The sequence below is a fragment of the Cygnus olor genome, chromosome 33 (genome assembly GCF_009769625.2).
Source record: "Cygnus olor isolate bCygOlo1 chromosome 33, bCygOlo1.pri.v2, whole genome shotgun sequence".
In the NCBI taxonomy this organism is placed as follows: Eukaryota; Metazoa; Chordata; class Aves; order Anseriformes; family Anatidae; genus Cygnus; species Cygnus olor.
In genome coordinates this window covers 229,144-253,898 of record NC_054090.1, presented here as the reverse complement: position 1 = coordinate 253,898, position 24,755 = coordinate 229,144, and the positions used below count along the sequence as shown (strand labels likewise).

The 24,755-nt window shown below is 61.1% G+C and overlaps 4 protein-coding genes across 13 annotated transcripts in view; 3 read left to right on the top strand and 1 right to left on the bottom strand.

Annotated features, from left to right (window-relative positions):
- Window positions 1–24,755, top strand: part of LOC121062617 (butyrophilin subfamily 1 member A1-like) — a 225,427-nt gene that overhangs the window by 193,089 nt on the left and 7,583 nt on the right. The window lies entirely within an intron of this gene.
- On the top strand, window positions 1,858–23,627 carry LOC121062643 (class I histocompatibility antigen, F10 alpha chain-like). Of its 7 annotated transcripts, none has more exons than XM_040542808.1 (8): window positions 1,858–2,017; window positions 2,130–2,393; window positions 2,716–2,991; window positions 3,086–3,358; window positions 3,442–3,543; window positions 11,638–11,670; window positions 11,843–11,875; window positions 12,076–12,284. In XM_040542808.1, exons 1-8 carry the CDS (start codon window positions 1,873–1,875, stop codon window positions 12,093–12,095), a joined length of 1,146 nt encoding a protein of 381 aa, XP_040398742.1. In that variant the 5' UTR covers window positions 1,858–1,872; the 3' UTR covers window positions 12,096–12,284. The 7 variants fall into 7 exon arrangements, with proteins under 7 accessions (XP_040398742.1, XP_040398744.1, XP_040398745.1 ...); XM_040542811.1 differs by lacking the exons at window positions 1,858–2,017; window positions 2,130–2,393; window positions 2,716–2,991; window positions 3,086–3,358; window positions 3,442–3,543 and adding exons at window positions 9,427–9,604; window positions 9,730–9,993; window positions 10,666–10,941; window positions 11,036–11,308; window positions 11,392–11,493; XM_040542809.1 differs by lacking the exons at window positions 1,858–2,017; window positions 2,130–2,393; window positions 2,716–2,991; window positions 3,086–3,358; window positions 3,442–3,543 and adding exons at window positions 9,469–9,604; window positions 9,712–9,993; window positions 10,666–10,941; window positions 11,036–11,308; window positions 11,392–11,493.
- On the bottom strand, window positions 13,239–16,994 carry TAP2 (transporter 2, ATP binding cassette subfamily B member). Of its 3 annotated transcripts, none has more exons than XM_040542718.1 (9): window positions 15,831–16,993; window positions 15,607–15,737; window positions 15,329–15,534; window positions 14,748–14,948; window positions 14,551–14,676; window positions 14,081–14,443; window positions 13,845–14,004; window positions 13,641–13,777; window positions 13,239–13,564 (listed from the first exon to the last, which is right to left on the bottom strand). In XM_040542718.1, exons 1-9 carry the CDS (start codon window positions 16,427–16,429, stop codon window positions 13,385–13,387), a joined length of 2,103 nt encoding a protein of 700 aa, XP_040398652.1. In that variant the 5' UTR covers window positions 16,430–16,993; the 3' UTR covers window positions 13,239–13,384. The 3 variants fall into 3 exon arrangements, with proteins under 3 accessions (XP_040398652.1, XP_040398651.1, XP_040398653.1); XM_040542717.1 differs by having other exon boundaries at window positions 14,551–14,679; window positions 14,751–14,948; window positions 15,831–16,992; XM_040542719.1 differs by lacking the exon at window positions 13,641–13,777 and having other exon boundaries at window positions 14,551–14,679; window positions 14,751–14,948; window positions 15,831–16,994.
- On the top strand, window positions 17,176–23,627 carry TAP1 (transporter 1, ATP binding cassette subfamily B member). Its single transcript, XM_040542720.1, has 11 exons — window positions 17,176–17,455; window positions 18,145–18,247; window positions 18,349–18,479; window positions 18,575–18,780; window positions 19,117–19,314; window positions 19,867–19,995; window positions 20,334–20,519; window positions 21,191–21,364; window positions 22,062–22,221; window positions 22,297–22,433; window positions 22,956–23,627. Exons 1-11 carry the CDS (start codon window positions 17,365–17,367, stop codon window positions 23,442–23,444), a joined length of 2,004 nt encoding a protein of 667 aa, XP_040398654.1. The 5' UTR covers window positions 17,176–17,364; the 3' UTR covers window positions 23,445–23,627.

The following is a 24,755-nucleotide window of genomic DNA, read 5'->3' as shown; positions in this document are numbered from 1 at the left end:
GGCAGGGGGAAAATGAGGAATCTATGGGCAGGGGGGAAATGGGTGTCCCATGGGGTCTGTGAGGTGCAAAGGGGAGAAGCTCAGGTTCTAGACCATCTAAAGAAACTAAAGGTGCACAAGGCCATGGGACCTGATGGGATACTTTTGTGGGTCTTGAAGAAACTGTTGAATATATCTGCTAAGCCACTGTCCATTATAATTGGGAAGCTGTGGCAGCCCAATGAAATTTCCACTGACTGGAAGAGGGGAAACATAACACCCATTTTTAAAAAGGGAAAAAAAAAAAAAAAGGAAGACCCAGGGAACTACAAGCCAGTCAGTCTCACTTTTGTGCCCAGCCAAATAGCGGAGCAGATTCTCCTGGAAATTAGCCAAGGCTGATGGAGGTCACAGAGGTTATTGGTGACAGCCAACACGGCTCCACTAAGGGCAGATTGTGTCTCGCAATGCTCGGGACCGGGATCTGCCCGGCAACCGGTGACGTCAGGAGAGCTTCCAGCCGCCATTGGAAGACGAAGTTTCCATGGTGCCCACGGGGGGGCAACGGGGGTGGGGCTGCTGCTGCTGGGGGTCCTGGTCCTGAGCCCAGCAGCATGAGGCACGTGGGGCTGGGGTGTTCTGGGGCGCCCCCTTCCCCTCCTGACGGCCCTAATTTCCCCCAGAGCCACAGCCCAGCCTGATCCCCATCGTAGCGGAGGTAGCCGTCACCATCACATCTGTCATCGCTGCCCTGGTCGGATTTGCTGTCTGGAAGAGCAAGCAGGGTAAAGTGCCTGGGTGGGTGAGGCAGAGGGTTGCAGGAGGAAGGCAGGGGCTGGAGGGGCTGTATGAGGAGCTGGGACACCTTTGGGAGGCCCCAAGCCTGGCCGTGACACGTGGCTGGTGCTGATGTCCCCAGCCTCTGCCTGGCACTGGGGCAATCTTGGGGCTCTGGTTATTTCTTCGGGCACCCAGCACAGTGGTGCCATCCTCCACTTCGGGCGCTGATGAGGCTCCTCTCTCAGCTCCTGGGCCAGGGCTCAGTGCTGTTCCTCTCTCACAGGCAGACACAGAGGATTCAAAAAGTCAATCACAGGTATGGTGCAGGACCAGGGGGTTCAGGCTGGAGCCCTAGGGAGCTTGGGGGGAGGGGGAGTGGAGAGGGGGGAGCTCAGCTTGCTGTGTTAAAATAATTGGTTGAAAAACAAAGATATTAAAGTGAACTATCCATGAACTATCCTCATTATAATAGAAAAAAAAAATCATTGGCTGGGAGACCCCAACCCAACAAGAGACCCTTCCCCTCTGAGGACGTGCAGAATGATTTTGTCAAGTCAGCCGTACGCTAATTAGAAGTTAGAGGATTGTACTAACTAATTCTAATTCTAATTCTAATTCTAATTCTAATTAATTCTAATTCTAATTCTAACTGATTAGAAGTTAAAGGATTGTACTAACATGTAAATGTAGTAATAAGAGACAAGTGAGACACGGAGGTCTTCCACCTTAGAGGGAAACCTCCTGGCGCCCAGACTTGTGGGATTCTGAAATAAACACTGTCTCGACCTAGTGTGTGGATTGATTGTCTCATTGCACACCGGGTAACGCGTCCCAACTTTCTATCGCACAGCACCGATGGGGACACGTCCTGGGTGCCCCATCGCTGCGCGGATGGCCCTGGGGTCCCCGGGCGTTGCTGCAGCTCACGGCAAGGTTGGGAAAACCGGGGAGGGGAGGGGGGAAGGGCGGGGGGCGCCGCGGTTTCCCTGTCCCAGTCCCGCTTTCGCTTTCGCTTTTAGCTTCTGGGAACCCGCCGGACGGGATCTGCCCGGCGCCCGGTGACGTCGGGAGAGATTCTAAGTCGCCATTGGCAGGTTGGCGGCGGCAGGACCAATGGCGGCGCGGGACGCAGAGCGGGACAGAGCGGGGCGCAGAGCGGGACAGAGCGGGGCCATGGGGTCGGGGCGGGCGGGGGGCCTCCGCCTGCTGCTGCTGCTCCTGCTGCTGCTGCTGGGGGTCCTGGGCGGGGCGGCGAGAGGTGAGTGCGGGTGAGCACTGGGCCCCCCCGGGCCTTCCCTTCCCCTCCAGGGCCCCCCCCGGGGCTCGGCCTCTCCTCAGGGCGGCCCCTGAGCTGCCCCCTGTCCCCGCAGAGCCCCACTCCCTGCGCTATTTCTACACCGCGGTGTCGGACCCGAGCCCAGGGCTGCCGCAGTTCGTGATTGTAGGGTACGTGGACGGGGAGGTCTTCGTGCGCTATGACAGTGAGACCCAGAGGATGGAGCCCCGGGCGGACTGGATGGTGGCCAACGTGGGCCAGTGGTACTGGGACGAGCAGAGCGAGATCGCCCAGAACGACGAGAAGAGCTACCGCATGGACCTGGACACACTGCAGGAGCGCTACAACCAGAGCAGGGGTGAGAGTGGGCCGGGCTGCAGCTCTGGGGGCTGTGGGAGTGGGCGCCAAGGGGAGGGGAGTCTCCACAGGCATGGGGTCCCTTGTTCCAACCCCAGAGGAGCTCCCTGATCCCGCCTCAACACCTCATCACCTTCCAGCATTCAGGACCTTGTCCCAGCTCCTCACTGTCCCGAGGTGCCGTGGGGCTGGGTGCCAGCCCAGCTGTGCCAGGGTGCAGGGCTCTGGGACAGGGCTGTGTGTGGCACCTGCGTGTGCTGCTAGTGGGGTCTGTGCCCCACTGAAGGAGTGCCCCTCACCCCTTGCCCCTGGTTGTGTTTCAGGGTCTCACACGCTGCAGTACATGTCTGGCTGTGACCTCCTTGAGGGTGGTGGCATCAGGGGGTTTGAGCAGCACGGCTATGATGGGAAGGACTTCCTCACCTTTGACAAGGACACACTGACGTACACTGCAGCAGATGCTGGGGCACAAATCACCAAGGAGAACTGGGAGGAGGAAGGGACTGTTGCTGAGCAGGTAAAGCACTACCTGGAGAACACCTGCATCAATGCACTGAGGAAATACATGAGCTATGGAAAGGCTGCACTGGAGAGGAGAGGTGAGGTCGAGGGAGGATGCAGCACCAGGCTGGAAGCAGGAGCAGAGCCAGTGCAGGGAGCTCAGCCCGGCTCTCGCTGCCACCCCCTCCCCAGAGCGCCCCAAGGTCCGAGTGTCGGGGATGGAAGCCGACAGGATCCTGACCTTGTCCTGCTGCGCTCACGGCTTCTACCCACGGCCCATCTCCATCAGCTGGCTGAAGGACGGCGTGGTCCAGGAGCAGGAGACCCAGAGGGGGAGCACCGTGCCCAACAGTGACGGCACCTACCATGCCTGGGCCACCATCGATGTCCTGCCAGGGGACAGGGACAAGTACCAGTGCCGCGTGGAGCACGCCAGCCTGCTCCAGCCCGGCCTCTTCTCGTGGGGTGAGCCCAGCAGCATGGGGTGTTTGGGACTGGGGTGTTCAGGGGCTCCCCCTTCCCCTTCTGATGGCCCTAATTTCCCCCAGAGCCACAGTCCAACCTGATCCCCATCGTGGCGGGGGTGGCTGTCGCTGTTGTCGCTGTCATCGCTGCCCTGGCCGGATTCACTGTCTGGAAGAGCAAGCAGGGTAAAGTGCCTGGGCGGGTGAGGCAGAGGGGTGTGGGAGGAAAGCAGGGGCTGGAGGGGCTGTATGAGAAGCTGGGGCACCTTTGAGAGGCCCCCAGCCTGGCCATGACATGGTGCTGGTGCTGATGCCTCTTTCTGTCTGCACGGAAGAAGAAGTACACATGTGACCCTGTCTCTTCTTGTCCCTGCAGGGAGCAACCCCAGTGTCTAACCGCTTTCCTTCAGCCTGTGAGGGACCAGCTGGCCCCATGTGCACTTTGTGCTGCAGCTGGATGTGGCCCCATTCCCCCAACCTCTCGCATCTCCTATCTGCTACCACAAGAGGAACGCCACAGCATAATTGCATCTGCCCGTCTTCAAACAAAATAAACAGCCCAATGATTTGGTGCTTTGCCACAAAGCATGCCTGGTGTCTGACCTGGAGTGGCATGTGGGAGCAGGTGGGCGAGGTGCTCCTATCCCAGTCTGGTTGGTCAGGGTTGTCTGGAGAAGCTGCATGGGGAAGTTGGGGAGGCATCGAGGGAGGCTGGGAGCTGCATGCAGAAAGAGCTCAGCACAGTGAGCCTATGTGTCAGTACAGCAGGGGCCTCTTCTGTCTGGGTGAATTTATTGTTTGCCAGGACTTGTCACGAGAAAGAGAATCACAGAGGGGCTGGGGTTAGATGGGAGCCACAAGGATCACTGGGTCCAAATCCTGGGTCCTCAAAGGACTACCCAAAAAATCAGACACTGTGTCTGATCCTGTGGGGGTATGGTTGTCATGGTAATGGTTGGTCAAATAAAATTGTACATACATGGTATAATAATAAGTATTGAGTAGTTTGTGAACCTGTAGTTCTCAGCCAATGAGGAAACGGGGGAGGAATCAAGTGTCGGGTAATAGGGAATATAAGGTTATGATGTACTTTTGCTGTGCACTCCTGCTTGCAGGACGCCCACCATTGCAATCACAAAAACGCTGCTTCAATGAGATCCTCGCCTGAGCCTGTGTTATTGGCTGCAGATTGTTTCTCACAAATTCGGGACTCATCCGGGATCCAATCGCCTTCTGGGTAGCCCCATTACCACTGCAGCAGGAAGGCATGCCCCGCTGATTTCAGCCTGTGCCTTGGTGACGGTGGTTGTGCAGAGAGCTGACAAAGAACCGAGACTGGTTAAGAAGATAGGATCGGTGAAGAGTTAGGGAAGAAAGCAAGGTAGGCACTCTGGCTTCGGGAACTGACCCAGTAACTCTGTGCACAGACCAAGGTAAGAAATATGAAGCATTGCCTTGGGAGTCAGGCAAGATTTGTGTGTGAAGCGTGACTGAGATGTACTTCTGCATGAAGCAAGTGTGGAGCCCTGATCATGGTTCCGTAGCTCCACGAGGGGCACAGCCTGAGATGGATGAAGCAAGAGTAGAAGGGAGAAAGCAAGAGTCTTGGGGAAATCTGATGTATGGTGCTGCCTTACATGGTAAAGAGCTCAGCAGTACGCTGGGGAATCTGGTTAACCCATAAGTGTACGGTACCCCATGCACAGTAAAGTGCTTGGCAGTACACCCCCATTTTGTAGAACTGGAATGTTAGTGTGTGGTACCCTGCAGGAGGTAAATTTCTGTAGCAGCACACTGACAAGGGCTGGGAAAAAAGGGAAATAAATCTTCCAGGGGACAGGGAGATATCCCTGGGGCAGTGAAATGATAAAAATAAATTAAGTACTGTGCATTAATCTGGACAAAGGAACCAGCCTGCTCCACCAGAGGCCCCTCCACAGGCCGCAGGGGAACTTCTGCTGCATGCCTGGAGCACCTCCTGTCCTCCTGCACTGACCTTGGGGTCTGCAGGGCTGCTTCCCACTCCTCGCTCCATCTAGGCACCCCTTGGCAGGCAGGTCTGCCACCTGCCCCAGGGGACAGGCCTGGGCACTTCCAGCAGCCTGAAGCCTGCAGGGCAGCCTCACCTCTCAGCAGCTCCATCTGGGTGGAGGCATCGGCCACCACTGCGGCAGATGGTGCAGAGCACCCAGCCGGAGCCACAGCCTCTGCCCAGAGGTGAGTGCCCACCATTTTGCCTTGAGGATTGGCAAGGCACGCACTATTGGCCTGTGCAGGACCGGGTGCGTAGTGCAGGTGTTCCTGGTGCCTCCAACCCTCATGGGGCACCCTCATGGGGTGCCCTCCCTGTGTTCTCCTGCACCAATGGCCATGCCAGGCCTGGCTGAGGTGCCACACACAACCCAACATGTTGGCCACACTCCCTAGGGGCTGCTTGCTCAGGGGGTACTCAGGGGTGGCCACCCTCACTGCTGGACCTGCCCATGGCTCATCGGCTGCTTTGGAGGAGCTGCTGGCACTGGGCCTGTCTCTGTGCTCTCCTGGGGCTTCCCCGGCTCAAGAAACCCCCTGTAGGCTGCAGTGAGTCAAGGAACATCTGCTGGGTTGGCAAGGGGAGACATTGCAGAAGATTTTGAGTGTAGTGATAGTTGTTTATGACGGGCGAGAGGAAATGGAGAAGGTGGACACAACGAATTCACAAAAGAGAACCGAGGAACAGGAGGGTAATTTATGGGCGGCAGTGCTCACGAGGAGTTTGCAGGCCAGAGGAGGAAATAGAGGAGTCCGAGGAAGGGGAAAGTCAGACCCTGGATTGGGTCAAGAAACAGGGACTGGATAAAGGGAGAGGAATAATAGGGGAGAAAGCAGAGAATGCTACTACTGCGGGAACATGGGGCCGTTTTTTACAGACTGTGGATACCAGAACTGGGGGAACTGACTACACCTGTAACTGAGGGCACCAAGGATGAGGAAATAGAACCCATCTCCCGGGAAGTGGAAGGGGAAAAGGCATTCGAAGCTGTAAAAGATGCTTTAACATCTGCCCCTGCACTGGGGCTCCCAGATTACTCAAAACCTTTTGATTTATATGCCCAGGGGCAGGGTCTGGCATACGCTCTTGTTCCTGCAGTCAGTGGCTGCCCATCTCTCCCATTCGTCCAGATCCCTCTGCAAGGCCTCTCCACCCTTGATGGAATTCACAGATCCTCCTAGTTCAGTGTCATTATCAACAACTTGATTGACAACTGTATTGATCAGTTTATGAATGCCATAGCTCAAGTGGACAATGCAATAGATTGCTGGCATTGTCAAAAAAAAAAAAAAAAAAAAAAAACACCACTGGATACTGAATTCTGGTGCTTAGCAAAACCAGTCCATGAAACATTTTGATATCAACCCAAGTCATCATACTTATTCCCTGATACTCTAAATTATCAGCCACAGCCTTACCCAGTGTGCAATGAGCCTATCCACACACTAGGTCGAGATACTGTCTGTTTCAGAATTGCACAAGTGCCAGCTGGTTTCTTGCTAAACTGGCACACCTAAGGATTTTCCGTGCCACAATTTATACAATCTCTTATCACTACATGTACATGTTAGCGCAATCTTCTAATTTCTAATTGGTTACAAAATGAGCATACTGCAGATTTGACAAAATCATTCTATGCATCCTCAGAGGGGAAGGGTCTCTTTTTGGGCTGGGGTCTCTCAGCCTAGGGCCATGATTTTTACTATTCTAATGAGGATAGTTCTCATTAGTATTAGAGCATTAGAAACTCATACCTTTGTTTTTCAGCCAAGTATTTCTAAAAAGTTGATTAGTAGCACATTCAGTACTATATGTGTTGGATGTTTCCTTACCAAATGGTCTTTCTGATTAAGTAGTTTTTTTATGAATCATCCTTTAGATATCCTCAAGGCCTGGATCATCTTGCCCTTGCCTTGAAGTACGTATTTTACAGCTTTTACCACAAAACAAATTTAACAATGCAAACTTAAATTGTTACTGGCATCAATATGATTAGGCCCCATGGTGCATTACAATGCACCAGCAATTCAGTACGGGTGGGAATAACAAGCCGTTGTTATAACAGATCTGAAAACCTCATCGGCCTGTGACAACAAATCAGCAATTACCATCGAAGGTGCTTTTAATGGTTTGAAGTCCTGGAATCTTACATGGAATGTCAGCAATAAAAATTGCCAAAGATGCTCGAATTTCACTGTTCTTTACTTTACATGCTATTCTACACGTTCCAACCCACATTAGTTGGCTGCTGGACACCACAGGCTGGGCTGGGTTGGGGTGAGTTAAGGGATGTCAGGAGCCTGGCTATCTCCTCCAGCTGCTGCGGCCCAGAACCCTCCTGCCTGGTCACTGGAACCAGTACAGACCAGGACAGACCAGGACAGGCAGGAACACCCAGTGCCTTCCTGCCCAGATGTTGGAGCCCAGCCGGGTGCCCAGGGACCTGGCATTTCTGCCCAGGCTGAGGTAAGCGGCTGCCACTTTCCGAGGGTCAGCCAGCAGCCAAGCTGAGCACAGGTCCCATGGACAGACAGACGGACAGACATGCATACGCACACAGACACACGCATCCGGTCACAGAGACTCTCGCCCTCAGCAGCCAGCACCAGGCCCATGGGCTGTGACTCGCCACCCCACTCCAGCTGCTGGCACTGAGCCCTGCACTGGCCTCACTCACCCTCACCCCAGTCCCTAAATTGAAGAAAATGTTTAATGAGAAGTTACAAGAAGACAGGAGAGACTGGTGGTTGGGCATAGCGCTCAGCCAGACAAGCACTGACTGGTCCTATTTCACACACAGCTGGCCCCTTTCCTTCCTTTTCTGCCTCCCCACCTCTTTGTTCCTTCTGCTCCCCTGCCCTGCACATCCCCCACCAGTCCCACACCACTCCCAGTCCAACGTGCTCCTGGTTCACATCTTATCAGTTGCAAAGTCCAGGCTGATCTTCCTGGAAGCAGTGCCTCATGCTTGCTTGCTTGCCAACAAGGAGCATGACAGGGACGTTCCTTTCTTGTCACTGTGCCCATGTTGGTTCTGTCAGGTCTGTGTCCAGCTAGAGGTTGGTTTCTGCTTGGTTTCCCCATTTTCCATTGGTTTCCAATGCATGAGGTCTCCAAACAGCCTTGCTGGAAGAAAGACTCTCACTCTCCCATGCCCCCATCAGTCAGTGTGAGTGAGCAGCTTTGGTGCCCACCACTGCTGCCCAGTCAGGCTTACGTCCCTGTCTGGTCTTCTTTATGGCTTACTCTTTTTCTTATTATCCCTCATCCCACTGAAGGAGGTCCTTGGTCAGATTCCCCTAGGGAGCAGAAACTCTCCTTACACACACCCTTACAGCCTGCCTGGGCTGCGCGGCAAGCAGTGTCCTGAGCTGCAGCAGGAGCCGTGTTGGAGCAGGCCGAGGGAGGTGATCCTTCGCCTCTGCTCAGCGCTTGTGGGCCCAGCGCTGGGCTCCCCAGCACAAGAGAGACCTGGAGAGAGTCCAACCAGGGTCACAAAGGGGATGAAGGTGCTGGAGCACAGGGGGCTCCATCTGAGCACCGGGAAACTTTGTCACGGTGTGGGCAACCATGTGCCGGCACAGGTTGGTGGGGTGTGCATCCTTGGGCACATTCAAAAGCCCCATGGGCACGGCCACGGACAACGGGCTCCGAGTGGCCCTGTCCCGCCTGGTCTGCGGGTGGAGGGCAGGAGGTGGTGATGGAGGTGGCCCCCAGCGGGGTCCTGCCCGATGCCAGCTGCCCCCGCTCCTGGGGACAGCCCCGACGGGGACACATCCTGGGTGCCCCATCGCTGAGTGGGTGGTCCTGCTGTCCCCGGGGGCTGCTGCAGCCCACAGCAGGGCCGAGAAACGCGGGGGTTGGGGAGGGGGGGCGAAGGGTCCGGGTGGGGCCGGGATTTCCCGGTCCCCAGCCTCCGCCCCGCGCCGCCCGTAGCGCTTTCGCTTTCGCTTCTTGCAACCTGCGGGACCGCGATCTACCCGGCGCCCGGTGACGTCACGAGAACACCGGTTAGTCATTGGCAGACGCGCGGCGGAGCCGCCAATCGCGTCGCGGGGCGGGGCCGGAGCCGTCGGATACCTTCGAGCTCCGGAGGCGGCTCGGGACAGAGCGGGACCATGGGGCCGGGGCGGGTGGGGGGCCTGGAGCTGGGCCTGGGGCTGGGCCTGGGGCTGGGCCTGCTGCTGCTGGGGGTCCTGGGCGGAGCAGCGAGCGGTGAGTGCGGGCGGGCGGGCGGGGCCATGGGGCTCTCTTGGCACCAGGACCCCCCGGGCCTCCCCTTCCCCTCCCGGGCCCGGCCTCCCCTCGGGGCTGCCCCTCAGCCCCCGCTGTCCCCGCAGGGCCCCACTCCCTGCGCTATTTCTACACTGGGGTGTCGGACCCGGGCCCGGGGCTGCCGCAGTTTGTGACCGTGGGGTACGTGGACGGGGAGGTCTTCGTGTACTACGACAGCGAGACCCAGAGGAAGGAGCCCCGGGTGGACTGGATTGCGGCCAACACGGATCAGCAGTACTGGGACAGGGAGACTGAGATCTCACGGAGTAATGAGCAGATTTTCCGCGTGGACCTGGACATGCTGCGGGAGCGCTACAACCAGAGCAGGGGTGAGAGCGGGCCGGGCCACAGCTCTGAGGGCTGTGGGAGCGGGCGCCGTGGGAGGGGTGTGGGGGGGTCCCCAGCCCCACTGAGGCCTGGCCCTGCCCCCACGCTGCTGCCCCAGCCCCGGCCGTGCTGTTGGGTCCCTGCCTGGTGTCGCTGTCACGGGGCTTCCAGCCGCCCTGTCCCAGCCCCACGGGGCTTGGGGTCCCTTCTCACAGACCCAGAGGGGTGCTTCTAGACCCAACCCAGCCCCTTGCCAGCCCCATGCTGCTCAGAACCCCCTGTCCCGGAGCTGGGGAGCTCCAGGTCACCCTATCCCAGCCCTTCAACATCCCCACAGCAGTCAGGACCCCCAGAGCCAGAGGGGCTGCTGCCCCCATTGTCCCAGCGCCTTGCTTTCCCCATGGTGCTTCAGGCCCCCACCCCAAAACCTGAGGGATTCCCCCCACCCATATCAGCACCTGGTCACCCCACAGCATTTACAACCCCGTACAAGGCCCTCGCTGCCCCAAAATACTCCGGTGAGTATTTTGGGGCAGCACCAGGCTTGCAGGGGTGCAGGACTCTGGGACAGGGCAGTGTGTGGCACCTGCATGTGCTGCTGGAGGGGTGTGCACCTCATTAAAGGGCCGGGACTGTGGCTGCAACTCACCCCCCTGTCCCTGGTTGTGTTGCAGGGTCTCACACAGTGCAGCGCATGTTTGGCTGTGACCTCCTTGAGGATGGTAGTATTAGGGGGTTTGACCAGTATGGCTATGAAGGAAGAGACTTCATTGCCTTGGACAAGGACACGCTGACGTTCACTGCAGCGGACGCTGGGGCACAAGTCACCAAGAGGAAGTGGGAGGAGGAAGGGATTTATGCTGGGCAGATGAAGCAGTACCTGGAGAACACCTGCATTGAGTGGCTGAGGAAATATGTGAGCTATGGGAAGGACATGCTGGAGAGGAGAGGTGAGGTCGAGGGAGGATGCAGCACCAGGCTGGATGCAGGAGCAGGGCCAATGCAGGGAGCTCAGCCTGGCTCTTTCTGCCACCCCCTCCTCAGAACGTCCCGAGGTCCGAGTGTCGGGGATGGAGGCCAACAAGATCCTGACCTTGTCCTGCCGCGCTCACGGCTTCTACCCACGGCCCATCTCCATCAGCTGGCTGAAGGACGGCGTGGTCCAGGAGCAGGAGACCCAGAGGGGGAGCACCGTGCCCAACAGTGACGGCACCTACCATATCTGGGCCACCATTGATGCCCTGCCGGGGGACAGCGACAAGTACCAGTGCCGCGTGGAGCACGCCAGCCTGCCCCAGGCTGGCCTCTTCTCGTGGGGTGAGCCCAGCAGCATGGGGTGTTTGGGACTGGGGTGTTCAGGGGCTCCCCCTTCCCCTGCTGATGGCCCTAATTTCCCCCAGAGCCACAGTCCAACCTGATCCCCATCGTGGCGGGGGTGGCTGTCGCTGTCGTGGCTGTCATTGCTCTCCTGGCCGGATTCGCTGTCTGGAAGAGCAAGCAGGGTAAAGTGCCTGGGCGGATGAGGCAGAGGGGTGCGGGAGGAAGGCAGGGGCTGGAGGGACTGGATGAGGAGCTGGGGCACCTTTGGGAGGCCCCCAGCCTGGCCATGACATGTGGCTGGTGCTGATGCCTCTTTCTGTCTGCAGGGAGGAAGGAGAAGGGCTACAACGTGGCACCAGGTGAGTGATGGTGACAGTGATGTCCCTAGCCTCTGCCCATCACTGGGGCAGTCTTGGGGCTCTCGTTTCTCTTGGGGCTCCCAGCACAGTGGTGCTGTGTTCCGCTCGTGGTGCTGCTGCCCTTCCTGTGCCAGCTCCTGGGCTGGGGCTCACGGCCGCTCCTCTCTTGCAGGCAGTGACGGGGTATCCAACAGCTCGAATGCAGGTACAGAATGAGGCTGGGGGTTCAGGCAGGAGCCCCAGGGAGGTTTTGGGGTCCCAGCTTGTCGTGTCCCTTTGCGGTACCCACACGCAGGGTGCTGCTGTGCCCAACTGCTGCTTGGATTCCCTGGGAAGACTCCTGGAGCAGTAGGTTTGGGACACGGACGTGGCCCCATATGATGCTGTCTCTTCTTGTCCCTGCAGGGAGCAACCCCAGTGTCTAACTGCTCTCCTTCATCCTGCGAGGGACCAGCTGGCCCCATGTGCACTTTGTGCTGCAGCTCGATGTGGCCCCATTCCCCCAACCTCTCGCATCTCCTATCTGCTACCACAAGAGCAATGCCACAGCATAATTGCATCTGCACGCCTTCAAACAAAATAAACAGCCCAATGATTTGGTGCTTTGCCACAAAGCGTGCCTGGTGTCTGACCTGGAGTGGCGTGTGGGAGCGGGTGGGCAAGGTGCTCCTGTCCTAGCCTGGTGGGTCAGGGTTGCATGGAGAAGCTGCATGGGGAAGTTGGGGAGGCATCGAGGGAGGCTGGGAGCTGCATGCAGAAAGAGCTCAGCACAGTGACCCTATGTGCCAGTACAGCAGGGGGCCTCTTCTGTCTGGGTGAATTTATTGTTTGCCAGGACTTGTCACGAGAATCACAGAGGGGCTGGGGTTGGAAGGGACCTCTTGAGGTCCCCTTGCCCCAAACATCTGTTCAGCACCACCCAAAGCCTGTTGCCCTGGACTTGTCCTTGTCCACTTCTTGGTATCTCCAATAATGGAGACTCCACAGCCTCTCTGGACTCCCCAGAGCCTCCTCTGCTCCAGGCAGAGCAGGCCCAGCTCCCTCAGCCTCTCCTCCCAGGGGAGATGCTCCATTCCCTGCAGTATCTTCTGCAGCATCTGACTCTCCCCAGTGTGGCCAGGTCTCTCTTGTACCAGACAGCCCAGCACTGGGCCCAGTGCCCCAGCTGTGAGTGCCCGACCACCCTCCTGGTGAAGAACCTTTTCTGAATAGCCAGCCTGAGCCTCCCCTGTGGCAGCTCCATGCCGTTCCCTCGGGCCCTGTCACTGTCGCCAGAGAGCAGAGACTGGCACCTGCCCCTCTGCTCCCATCATCAGGAAGCTGTGGGCTGCCACGAGGCTTCCCCTGCGTCTCCTCTGCTCTGGGCTCAACAAGCCAAGTGCCTTCAGCCGCTCCTCACACGCCTTGCCCTGCAGAGCCTTTGCTGTCCTCATAGCCCTCCCTTGGAGGCTCTCGCACAGTTTCACACCCTTCGTCTGCTGTGGTGCCCACAGCTGCACGCAGTGTTCAAGGTGAGGCCTCACTAGCATAGAGCAGAGCTCCCCACACCCTGCCACAACCCAGCTCACTTGTCTCTGGAGTGTCTCCACTTTATTCCATGCAAATCCTGGCACCAACAGGAGCAGCCCCCACCTCCCATCCTGCAGCCAGGACAGGAGCTGGCAGCTGCTCCCTGTGGCCTATCCCTGGGGGTTTTTGGCTGTCCTGTGGGTTGTTAGCGCTGCAGCAGGCGGCTGTAGGGTCCACCACAGGTTGCAAGCTCAGCAGGCGTCCCCATCTCAGCCACGGTGCCATGCTCCAGCACCACGACGCGGTCAGCCTTCTCCAGCATCCGCGGGTGGTGGGTGATGAGCAGCACCGTCCGGTCCCCCCCACTCTGCACCCACTGCTGCAGCTGCAGGAGATGCCGGTGCCCATCAGCCTTCGCCATAGGGCTGGACCCCTTCTCCCAGGCACAGTCCACCACTCACCGCCCCATCCCCATCCCCATCCAGGGCACTGGTGGCCTCGTCGAGGATCAGGACAGTGGGGCATCGCACCAAGGCCCGGGCAATGGCAACACGCTGCTTCTGCCCAGCTGAGAGCTGATCTCCTCTCTCCCCTACGTCTGCAGGATGGAGACTGGGAGGTGATTGAGACGGACACCCAGGTCCCCCCTGCTCCCCAGTACTCACCAGTGTCAAAGCCTTGGTCCAGTGCGGAGATAAAGCCCAGGGCACCAGCAGCCTCTGCAGCTGCTATGATCTCCTCCTCCCTGCAGCCCTCCAGTCCATAGGCAATGTTGTCCCGGATGGAGCCAGAGAAGAGCACGGGCTCCTGCCCCACCAGTGCCACCTGCCCCGGGGCAGAGGCTGAGTCCGGGCACTGATCGGCACGTTTGTGCCGCACACCCTCCTGCAGCCACACTCACCTGGCGGTGCAGGTACCGGTGCTTGTAGTCACGCAGTGGCACCCCATCCAACAGTACCTCCCCGGCCGTGGGCTCATAGAAGCGCTGCAGGAGCCCGGCACAGGTGCTCTTCCCGCTGCCGTTCAGCCCCGCCAGCGCTGTCACCTCACCGGGGCGCAGCTCGAAGGAGACATCCTGCAGGACAAGGTGCTCAGGGCGCGTGGGGTAGGCAAAGGAAACGTGCTGGAAGGTGACGTGGCCTTGGAGTGTGGCAGGCTCCCAGGTGCCCCCAGTGCCCACAGCCGGCTCACGGTCCAGGTAGTCGAAGATCTTGTGGGCAGCTGCCACATTGCTCAGCAGGTCGCCGTAGGCGTACGCCAGCGCCTGTGTGGGGCAGAACTACTGGCACCCAGCATGGGGACACAGTGACATGTTCATGGCAGGGACAGACATGGGGATGTGCCTATGGGGCATGCACTGCCCGGCCTTACCTGCACACTGCTGCCAGCATCAGTCTGGTAGAGCATGAAGGCTATGAGGCCACCAGCAGTGAGGGTCCCCTCACGGAGCTGCCGGTGCCCGCAGTACAACACCAGCGCCTGCACGGCCAGCTGCAATGCCTGCAGGAAGAGGGGTGAGTGGGGATGTCCTTGTGCCAACAGGCACCTGGGTCCCCCCATGTCAGCCTCACCCGCCGGACGAGGAGGAAGATTGCTGTCTCCATGTCCCGCTGGTCCCGCAGCCCCAGCATCTTGGTCAGTGCCTGGTCGTAGCGGTGCTCTTCCTCCTCCTCCCCAGCGAAGGCCCGCACCGTCTCGATGGAGGAGATGGCCTCCTGCACCACCACCCCAGTGCCAGCTGTTGCATCCAGCACGGCCTGCTGCAGCATCTGGGTAGGGCCAGCGGGCATCAGCACCCATGGGACAGCACAGCCAAGTCCTTGCCATCCCATCCCATCTCCATTCCTGCTCTCCTTGCCTGTTATCCTATCCCCATGATCGCCATCCCTGCAATCGTCATCCCCACTTTCCTTACCCTGTCATTCCCAGCCCCAAACCTCCTGTCCCATCCCTGTAATCCTCACCCTGCTGTCCTGTCCCAGCCATCTCCACCTCACCATTTTGCCCAGCCATCTCTACCTCACATCCCATCCCCACCATCCCCATTTCTTGCTGTCCCCAGCCTGCCACCCTCTTCCTACTGTCCCCATCTGGCCATCCCATCACCATCCCTGCTCTCCTGTCCCTACTGTCCCATGTCCACCATCACCTGGTGCCGGGCATTGTAGACCTTGTGCGCAACAATGGCAAGGGGCACCTCAAGCAGCGCCAGCAGGGTCAGGCGTGGTGAGAGCGCCAGCATGAAGGCACTGAGCCCCAGCACCTTCCCCAGGTTCCGCAGGGCGATGTTGGCACTGCCTGGCACCACGCTGCTCGCCAGTGGCACGTCAGTGGCCAGCCGGGAGGCCAGCTCAGCTGCAAGGGTTGAACAAGGTGAGTGGGGGACACACCAGGGGGACAGGGGCAGGGAACCCCCCCCCTTTGTACCTGCTGTGGTCTCCTGGAAGAAGGCCATGTCCTGGTGCACCAGGCCAGAGAAGAGCCGGTCGCGGGTGCGCAGGGTAAGGCGAGCCATGATGAAGGTGAAGAGGCCCCCGCGGCAGCCAGCAAACAGCGAACTGGGCAGAATGGGGGGACAGAGACACCCCGAAACCCATCAGGCACCATCCCAGGGGTGGACAGGGTCTGGAGGAGTAACTGGGGGTCCCTACCTGCTGGCAGAGGCGAGGCACACAAAGCCGATGGCAGTGGCAAAGGCAGTGGGGCCATCCCCATGGCGAAGGACGTCCAAGGCCCTCCCGGTGCAGTAGGGCACGGAGGTCTCACCCAACGCAGCCAGCACAAGGAAGAAGAAGGCTCCGCTGAGGAAGGGCCACTCAGGCCAGGCCAGGGCCAGCTGCCGGCGCAGGGCTGCCTGGTACTTGGCCTCCTTGGTCCCCAGGGCCACCCCAGGTGCCAGGGAGGTCCAGGTCAGCAGAGCCAGCAGGGCCGCCCCGTAGGCCAGTGCCAGCCAGGACGGTGTGGCCATGGCCAGCAGCACTGGTGGAGCCCCAGGCAGCTCCAGGCAGCCCCGCAGGGTCAGGAAGGTGGCGGGGGCCAGGCTCACCAGGGCCGCAGCTCCCCGGGGTCCTCCGGGGGCCAAAAGCCTCCCAGCCCCCACCAGCACTGGTAGCCGCAGCCCAGCCTCCAGCCATGTGGCCACTAGACCCAGCTGGGCCAGTGCCGAGGCCAACTGGGCCAGCGCTGCCAGCACCACCAGGTCAGCCAGGAGCAGGGCACAGGCCAGGCGCAAGGTGGGCAGCAACTCCATGGCTTGGGGGGGCCTGAGGAGTGTTCGAGGCCCTACCCAGCACCCCCAGACCCTCTACTGGTCACCTGGACACCACTGGGCTCCCTGGGGCACTCCCCAGGGAACACCAGTGCTCCCAGTGCGGACTCCTCAGCTCCCCTCGACCCTGCCCAGCACCCTGGGGCTCACACCAGTGCTCCCGGCTTAGCTCACTGAGACCCTGCTGAGCTCCCTGGGATACCAGTGCTCCCAGTAAATCCCCCAGTCCCGACCAGGTTCCCCAAGACCCTTCCCAGTACCCTAGAACACAACCCAGTACTCCCAGTATGGCCCCCCAGTCCCGGCCTGGATCTCCAAACCGCTCAGGAATACACCACTGACCCCCAGCGCAGCCCTCTTCACCCCCCCCGGCACACTGGGGACACACCAGCTCTCCCAGTCCTCCCAGTCCAGCCCCCCCTCACCGGCCCATGCTCCCCGGTGCTGCTTGGCTCAGCCCGGCCGAGTCCAGCCACCCCCCCTGGCTCCCCCCAGCCCGCTCTGACCCCCCCGGGGCCCCCAGACCCACCCGGCCCCGGCCGCTCCCGCTACGCTCTGGCCCCGCCACCTTTCACTTTCGTTTTCGCGGCCCTACAGCCCCCGCCCTTCTCCCCCGGCCCCGCCCCATTCCCGCCTCGCCACGCCCCCTCCACCCATCGCCACGCCCCCTTCGCCCATTGCCACGCCCTCTCCTCCGCCTCGTCACGCCCCCCTCCCCACCCCTCCCCTCCCCGCGCCAAGCTGCTCCGGCCCGATCTGCCCGACAACTGGTGACGCACCGCCGGCCTCAGCCAATGGCAGGCGGAGCCGGCGCCCGTCCCGTCCCCGCGCTGGGTTTCATTTTCCGAGAAACGGGGACGGGACCGGCGCCGGGACGGGAACGGGGCCGGGAGGGTCCCGGGCGCTGACCAGGGACGATGGGCGCCGGCCGCCGCCTCCTGGAGTCGCTGCGCCCCGAGCGCTGGCGCTGCGCGGTGGTGGCGGCGCTGATGGGGGCCTCGGCGCTCGGTACGGGGCGGGGGGGGGCAACAAAATAGGGAGGCAGCACCCCCACTTTGGGGGGGCTGCATGAAATGTGGGGGGGCAGCCATAAATCTGGGGGGCAGCACACCTATCAGAGCAGCATTGAGATTTGGGGGGGGGCTGCACAAAAGCTGGGGGGTTGTACCCCAATGGGGAGCCGCATTGAGCTCTGGGGGGGGGGGCTGCACAAAATCTGGGGGGGTCAGCAAGTGGGGGGGACAGCACCGTATGGGAGCAGCATTGAGATTTGGGGGGGGCTGCACAAAAGCGGGGGGGGCTGTACCCCAATGGGGAGCAGCATTGAGCTTTGGGGGGAGCTTTATGAAATGTAGGGGATTGCATGAAATTTGGGAGGTCAGCCACAAACCGGGGGGGGCAGCACCCCAATGGGGAGTAGCATTGAGCTTTGGTAGGGGGCTGCACAAAATCTGGGGGGGCAGCCACAGACTGGCGTGGGGGGCAAGCATCCCAATGGGGAGCAACATTGATCTTTGGGAGGGAGGCTGCATGAAATTTAGGGGGGTCACCTGCAAACCAGGGGGACAGCACCCCAATGGGGAGCAACACTAAGCTTGGGGGGGGCTGCACAAAATCTGGGGGGCATCATCGGACCCCCCCTACCGCCCCCACTGCCCCGGGGGGGCCCCATCAACCTGATCGTGGTTTGGTGACAGGGGAGATGGCTGTCCCCTACTACACGGGGCGTGCCAGCGACTGGGTGGCCCGCGAGGACGAGCTGGCAGCCATCTGGCCCATGGTGCTGCTGGGGTTGAGCAGGTATTTCGGGGAGGGGTACACACTGGTTGGGGTCGGGGAGCAGCGCGGGGGTCTCCCTGATGCACATACACACCCCCCTCCTTGTCCCCTTCCCACTGCAGCGCCGTCACCGAGCTGGCCTGTGACGCTGCCTTCGTGGGGACGCTGAGCCGCGTGCACGGCCACCTGCAGCGCCGCCTCTTCGCCGCTGTCCTCCGCAGGGACATCGCCGAGCTGCGGGACGAGGGGGCTGGTGAGCACGGGATTTGGGGATGGGCCCAGCGGCGGGGTGGGGACAGGCACGGGGACACTCACCCCGCTGTCGTCCTCCGCCTTGTCCCCCCACAGGGGATGTGGCAGCGCGGGTGACGGGGGACGCGGAGGCCACCCGTGAGGCCCTGAGCAAGGCGCTGAGCCTGCTGCTGTGGTACCTGGCGCGGGGCGTCTGCCTCTTTGGCACCATGGCCTGGCTGTCCCCGCGCATGGCCCTCGTCACCGCCCTGGTGCTGCCCTTCCTGCTGTCGCTGCCCAGGGCCATCGGCAGGCTTCAGCAGGTGAGGGGGGGCTGTGGGCCTGCTGTCACCTCCGTGTATCCACTGCCATCCCCTCTCCATGTGCCCGCTGTCACCTCCATGTGCCCACTCTCTCTGGGCCCGTTGTCCCCACGACATGCCTGTTGTCCCCTCCATGTGCCCGCTGCCCCCTGCACGCACTCAATGTCCCCTCCATTCACCCACCGCCCTCTGCATGTCCCCACTGTCCCCTCCACTATGCCCACCATGTCCCCCCTGACCCCTCCCTGTGCCCACCATCCCCTCCACATACCCTCTGCCCCCTCCCTGCACCCCATTCCCCACCTGCCAGCCCTGCGGTGACACTGCTGTCCCCAGGGCCTGGCTCCAAAGGTGCAGAAGGCGCTGGCCCACGCCAGCGAGGTGGCAGTGGAGACCTTCCAGGCCATGGCCACCGTGCGCAGCTTCGCCAACGAGGACGGGGTGGCTGCGCGCTACCGCCAGTGCCTGCACCAGACCCACCGGCTGGAGAAGCAGGATGCGGTCCTCTACACCGTCTCTGCCTGGACCAGCGGTGTACGGGATGCGGTGGCACAGCGGCAGGGGGCTGGGGGACAGGATGGCGTGGGGGCGGTGGAACATGGGGACACAATGGCATGGGGGTGGTGGGACATGAGGACGCAATGGTATGGGGACTGCGGAACATGGGGACATGATGAGAAGGGTCTGAGGGACGTGACATGGGACTGGGGGACATGGGGATGTGATGACAGAGGTGAGAGAGATGACGGTATAGGGCTAGGGGACATGGGGATATGATGGCACGGGGACAGTGGGACATAGGATGTGACAGCACAGGGACATCAGGACATGGTGAGCATGATAGCGCAGGGGTTGCGGGGCACAAGGGTGTGATGACATAGAGAATGGGACAGCACAGAGCCTCCAGGACACGGGGGACACAATGGCAGGGGAAACATGACAGTTCTGGGGCTCCGGGACATGGGGGATGTTGATGACATGAGGGAGGTGACAGAGCAGGGCTGGGAACTCAGTGTCCTTGCAGAGAGTTGGACACAGCCCTATGGGAAGGTGTTCCCTGGGGGTGACTCCTCACGGTGTCCCCAGTTCTCAGCGCTGGCCCTGAAGATGGGGATCCTCTACTACGGAGGACAGCTGGTGGCTGCGGGGACCATCAGCACCGGGGACCTTGTCACCTTCCTCCTCTACCAGTTGCAGTTCACTGATGTCGTGGAGGTGAGCCCAGGTGCCTTTGTCCCCATGTCCTCCCTGCCATGTCCCACAGCCAGTCCCTCTGTGTCCCTGTGCCCACCCATGTCCCCAGGTGCTCCCTCTGTCCCCATTTCTGTCCCTCTGTGACCCCCTGCTGTGTCCCTGTGCCCTCCCCACCATGTCCCCATATCACCCACTATGTCCCCATATGTACCCTGTCACATCCCCATGCCAGTCCCCCTGTGTCCCTGCATCCTCCGAGTTCCTGTGTCCTCCACGTCCCCACGCCCTCCTGGCCATGTCCCCATACCCATTCCCTCCGACCCCAAATGCTGTCACTCACATCCCTGTGCTGTCCCCAGGTCCTGCTCCGCTACTACCCCACGCTGACAAAGGCTGTGGGCTCCTCAGAGAAGATCTTCGAGTTCCTGGACCGGGAGCCACAGGTCGCGCCCTCAGGGACGCTGGCACCCAGTGACCTGCGGGGCCACCTCCAGCTTGAGGACGTCTGGTTCTCCTACCCCGGGCGTCAGGAGTCTGTCCTCAAGGTGGACATGGGGACACAGCAAGGGGACACAGAGAGCGTGGCAGGCGTGGGGACATGGCAGGGGGACACAGGGACATGATGGGAGAGTGTGGCAGGTGTGGGGACATGGTAAGGGGCTATAGGGACACTGGCAGAGTGTGACAAGTGTGGGGACACAGCAGGGGGACACGGGGACACAATGGCAGAGCATGGCAGGCATGGGGACACGGCAAGGGGGACATGGGGATGTGATGGGAGAGTGTGGCGTGAGGGGACACGGTAGGGGGACACAGGGACATAATGGGAGAGCGTGGCAGGCGTGGTGACACAGCAGGGGGGCACAAAGGCATGGTAGTGACATGGCATGGGGACATGGTGGGAGGCCACAGGGACATGGTGGGGAGGGTGTGGGGATGTGGCAAGGGGACACAGGGACACGGTGGGGTTGTGGCATAAGCACACATAGAACAGTGTGGGGACATGGCAGAGGGACACAAGGACGTGGTGGGGAGGGCATGGGGACAGGGTACACAGGGCCACGGCGGGGACATGGCATTGTCACCACAGATGTGGCAGGGAAGGCGGGGGGGGGGGGGGGGCGGGGACACAGGGAGGGGATGGGGCAAGAGGAACACAGCAGGGAGGGTGTGGGGACACGGGGTCACAGAGGTGCAAATGGCCACATCCCCCCAGGGCGTGTCCCTGGAGCTGCGCCCCGGGGAGGTGCTGGCACTGATGGGTCCCCCGGGCGCGGGGAAGAGCACCCTGGTGTCCCTGCTGCTGCGCCTGCACCAGCCCACGGCCGGGCGCCTGCTCTTGGACGGCCACCCCCTCAGCGCCTACCGTCACTCCTACCTGTGCCACCGGGTGAGTTGCTTGCCTGCGCCCTGTCACCGGACCTCGTCCTCCTCCGTGGCCCCGGTTGTCCACGTGGGGCCACCTGAGGACGTCCTCACGCATCCCCAGCCATCCCCCCTGAGGTCACTGGATGTCCCCCCTGCACCCCTTCCCATCGCCACTGGGTCCCCAGCCATGTCCCCAGATGTCCCTGCCCACCCCCACCATGTCCCCAGATGTCCCTGCCATGTCCCCAGCCACCCCCACCATGTCCCCGGCTGTCCCAATAATGTCCTCCATGGCCACCCCTACCGTGTCACCAGCCATCCCTGCTATGTTGCCACCCATTCCCATTATGTCCCCAGATGTTCCTGACATGTCCATAGCCATCCCCACCATGTCCCCTCTATGTTCCCACTGTGTCCCCCATCAGGTCCCCACCGTGTCGCCTGCCATCCCCACCATCTCCCCCACTGCATCCTTGCCACGTCCCTGCCATATCCTCAGCCATCCCCACTATGTCCCCAGCAGTCCCCATTGTGTCCCCCCCCCGGCCACCCCTCCCATGTCACCAGCTGTGTTACCACCCCTTCCTACCACATCCCCTGCTGTCCCTGCCATGTCCCCCACCATGTCCCCCACTTCACCCCCAGCCATCCCCACCCTCTACCCCCGCTGGGTCCCTGCCGTGTTCCCGCCGCGTGCCCAGCTGTCCCCTCCACTGCAGGTGGCCACAGTCCCCCAGGAGCCGGTGCTCTTTGCCCGCTCACTCCACGCCAACATCGCCTACGGGCCGGAGAGCTGGAGCCGGGCACAAGTGACAGCGGCAGCCTGCCGGGTGGGCGCCCACAAGTTCATCACCCGCCTGCCCCGAGGCTATGACACAGGTAGGGTGTCCCCCCCCCATCTCTGTCCCATCTAGGTTCCCCGTGTCCCCTCCCCTAACCCCTCTGTCCCTGCAGAGGTGGGTGAGCTTGGGGGGCAGCTCTCCGGGGGACAGCGGCAGGGGGTGGCCATCGCCCGCGCCCTGGTGCGGGACCCTCACATCCTTGTCCTTGACGAGCCCACCAGCGCCCTGGACGCTGAGTGCCAGCAGCAGGTGGGGCGCGTCCCTGTGTCCCTGCGTCCCCTCAGTCCCCATTCCTAACAGCACTCCTGTCCCCGGGCATCCCTTTGGGTTCCCTTTCCCGCTGTCCCATCATCCCTGGTTTCTGTGTTCCCTTTGTCCCCACTCCTGGTGACCCCTGGGTCCCTTTTGTCCCCACTCCTGGTGTCCCCTGGTCCCTGGGTCCCCTTTGTCCCCACTCCTGGTGTCCTGTGGGTCTCCGATCCCTGTGTCCCCTTTGCCCCCACCCTGGTCTTCCCTGGGTCCCTGGGTTCCCTTTGTCCCCACTCCTGGTGTCCCCTGGGGCCCTGCTCCCCCATCTCCTGGGTCCCCATACGGTCCTTCTGCAGTCCCCCTTGGTCCCTTGCTCCCAAAACCCCCGGGGTCCCTAATCTCCACATCCCCTGGGTCCCCAGTCTCCATGCCTCCTGGGTCCTCACTCTCGGCGTCCCCTCAGTCCTGAGGTGGGGTTGGGGACATCCCGTGCCTCTTCACTGACCGCATCTCCTGCCGCAGGTGGAGCGGGAGCTCTTCGAGGCCAGCGGGACCAGGCGCACGGTGCTGCTGGTGACAGGGCAGGTAGCCTTGGCAGCACGGGCGCACCAGGTGGCCCTGCTGGAGGGGGGGCAGGTGCGCGAGCAGGGCCCCCCCAGCAAGTTGCTGCACCCCGGCAGCCGCTACTGGCACCTGCTGCAGGATGGGGGACGCCAGGGGACGCCAGGGGATGGGGACAAGGGCACGGGGAGTGGGGGTGAGGGACAGCAGGAGCCAGGGATGGGGACGGTACAAGCCAGGATGGAGACATCAGGGGATGGGGATACGAGGAGCTGGGATGGGGACACTGGGAGCCAGGGTGGTGACACTGAGAGCTGGGGTGGTGACACCGGGGCCAGAGATGGGGACACCAAGGGCAGAGGTGGGGACACTACTACTCCTTGGGATGGAGACACCAGGAGCTGGGATGGGGACACAAAAGGCAGAGATGGGGACCCCCAGGAGCAGTGACAAGGGACCATGAGACGTGGGCAACAAGCCAGACAATGCTGCAGTGTCCCTGCTGCAAGGCCGTGACCAGGGCGGCCATTGGATGAACTGAGGTGTCACTGGGTGCCACCGGGTGCCACCAGGGCTGGTGGCTGGCAGGGACGGCCGTGTGCAACAGAGTGTTAATAAATCCTCGTGTTTGTACCTGGGATGTGCTGGGGACTCTGGGGGTGGGGGGGGAGCACAGTCATGGGTGCTGGGTCCTGGGGGTGCCACCCCCCAATGGCACCCATTGGGAAGGGGCTGGTGGAGAGGGGGTGGGGTGAGGCTCAGAAGGGGTGGGGCTACAAAACCAAAAGTGAAAGTAAAAGGGGGAGCGTCTGGGGGGGCGGGACCAAATCAGCCTGGAGGGAAGAGACTTGGACAGGGAGCACTGGGGGTCACTGGTGTGTGCCCCAGTAAGCCAGGCAGTGTTTTGAGGGGCGGGGGGGCAGGAAGCATACTGGAGCACTGGTGTGTGTTCTAGGGCACTGGGAAGGGTCTTAGGGATCATGGGTGGGTCTGGGGGCTGCACTGGGAGCACTGGTGGCCACTGGTTTGTGACCCAGTGACCGAGGGAGGATTTCAGGGATCCAGGCTGGTTGCTCAAAGCTCTGCTCAAAATGGTTCTTCCTTTGGGTTACTCGATAGAGAGGGCTCACAAGCTGACTATAGCCTGGAACTCATGTTCTTCAGAAACTCACAACACCCCAAAAAGCTTGTGTTTATTTCTGGGTTGCTGGTGGGAACATAGCTGTCACCTTATTGGCCACATCCATAGTGGCGTGGTGACATACATCCTGCCATTTGACTCCCCCATCACTTGGTCTCCTGTGCAGATCCTTTGACCTTGCTTTTTTTTTTTCTGACCGCCCTTTTTTTTGTGGCACTGGTCTGGATGCGGCGCCGCGTCCGGCACCGCTCCCTATGCTTGGTACTTCCCTTGACCTTGGCATGCTTCTCGGGGCCCAGGTTCCGACTACTGTCCAGACCCTCATCCCTTTCCTGCCCAAAAGCCTCGAACCTGTTACCCAGGGACACCGTGGGGGTTGGTGGCACTGTGGGTGTTGGGGCAGATGCCTCCTTCTGCTTCGAGCTGAGATGAGGGTCCAGCCCCTTTCCTCTCATGGGTGGTCGAGTCCTCTGTCCTGCAGCTGAGCAGCTGGATCGGCTACTACCCCTTGCAGGGACTTAGGAGGGGGCTGCTGGGCCTCAGTAGGGACAGGTTGACACCTCCTATCCGTCTCCCTCAGAGACTCCCAGGTGGCGCCGAGCCATTTGGTCTGAGGGGCT

Coding starts and splice junctions, on each gene's coding strand:
- LOC121062643 (XM_040542808.1), top strand. CDS start 1,873: ATGGCGGCGCGGGACGCAGAGCGGGACAGAGCGGGGCGCAGAGCGGGA. Junction 11,671..11,842: donor GGGCTACAACGTGGCACCAG/GTGAGTGATGGT, acceptor CCTCTCTTGCAG/GCAGTGACGGGGTATCCAAC. Junction 11,876..12,075: donor ATCCAACAGCTCGAATGCAG/GTACAGAATGAG, acceptor TTGTCCCTGCAG/GGAGCAACCCCAGTGTCTAA.
- TAP2 (XM_040542718.1), bottom strand. CDS start 16,429: ATGGAGTTGCTGCCCACCTTGCGCCTGGCCTGTGCCCTGCTCCTGGCT. Junction 14,949..15,328: donor TCTACAATGCCCGGCACCAG/GTGATGGTGGAC, acceptor GGCCCTACCCAG/ATGCTGCAGCAGGCCGTGCT. Junction 13,565..13,640: donor ATGGGGATGGGGATGGGGCG/GTGAGTGGTGGA, acceptor CATCTCCTGCAG/CTGCAGCAGTGGGTGCAGAG.
- TAP1 (XM_040542720.1), top strand. CDS start 17,365: ATGGGCGCCGGCCGCCGCCTCCTGGAGTCGCTGCGCCCCGAGCGCTGG. Junction 18,781..19,116: donor CCATCGGCAGGCTTCAGCAG/GTGAGGGGGGGC, acceptor TGCTGTCCCCAG/GGCCTGGCTCCAAAGGTGCA. Junction 19,315..19,866: donor TCTCTGCCTGGACCAGCGGT/GTACGGGATGCG, acceptor CGGTGTCCCCAG/TTCTCAGCGCTGGCCCTGAA.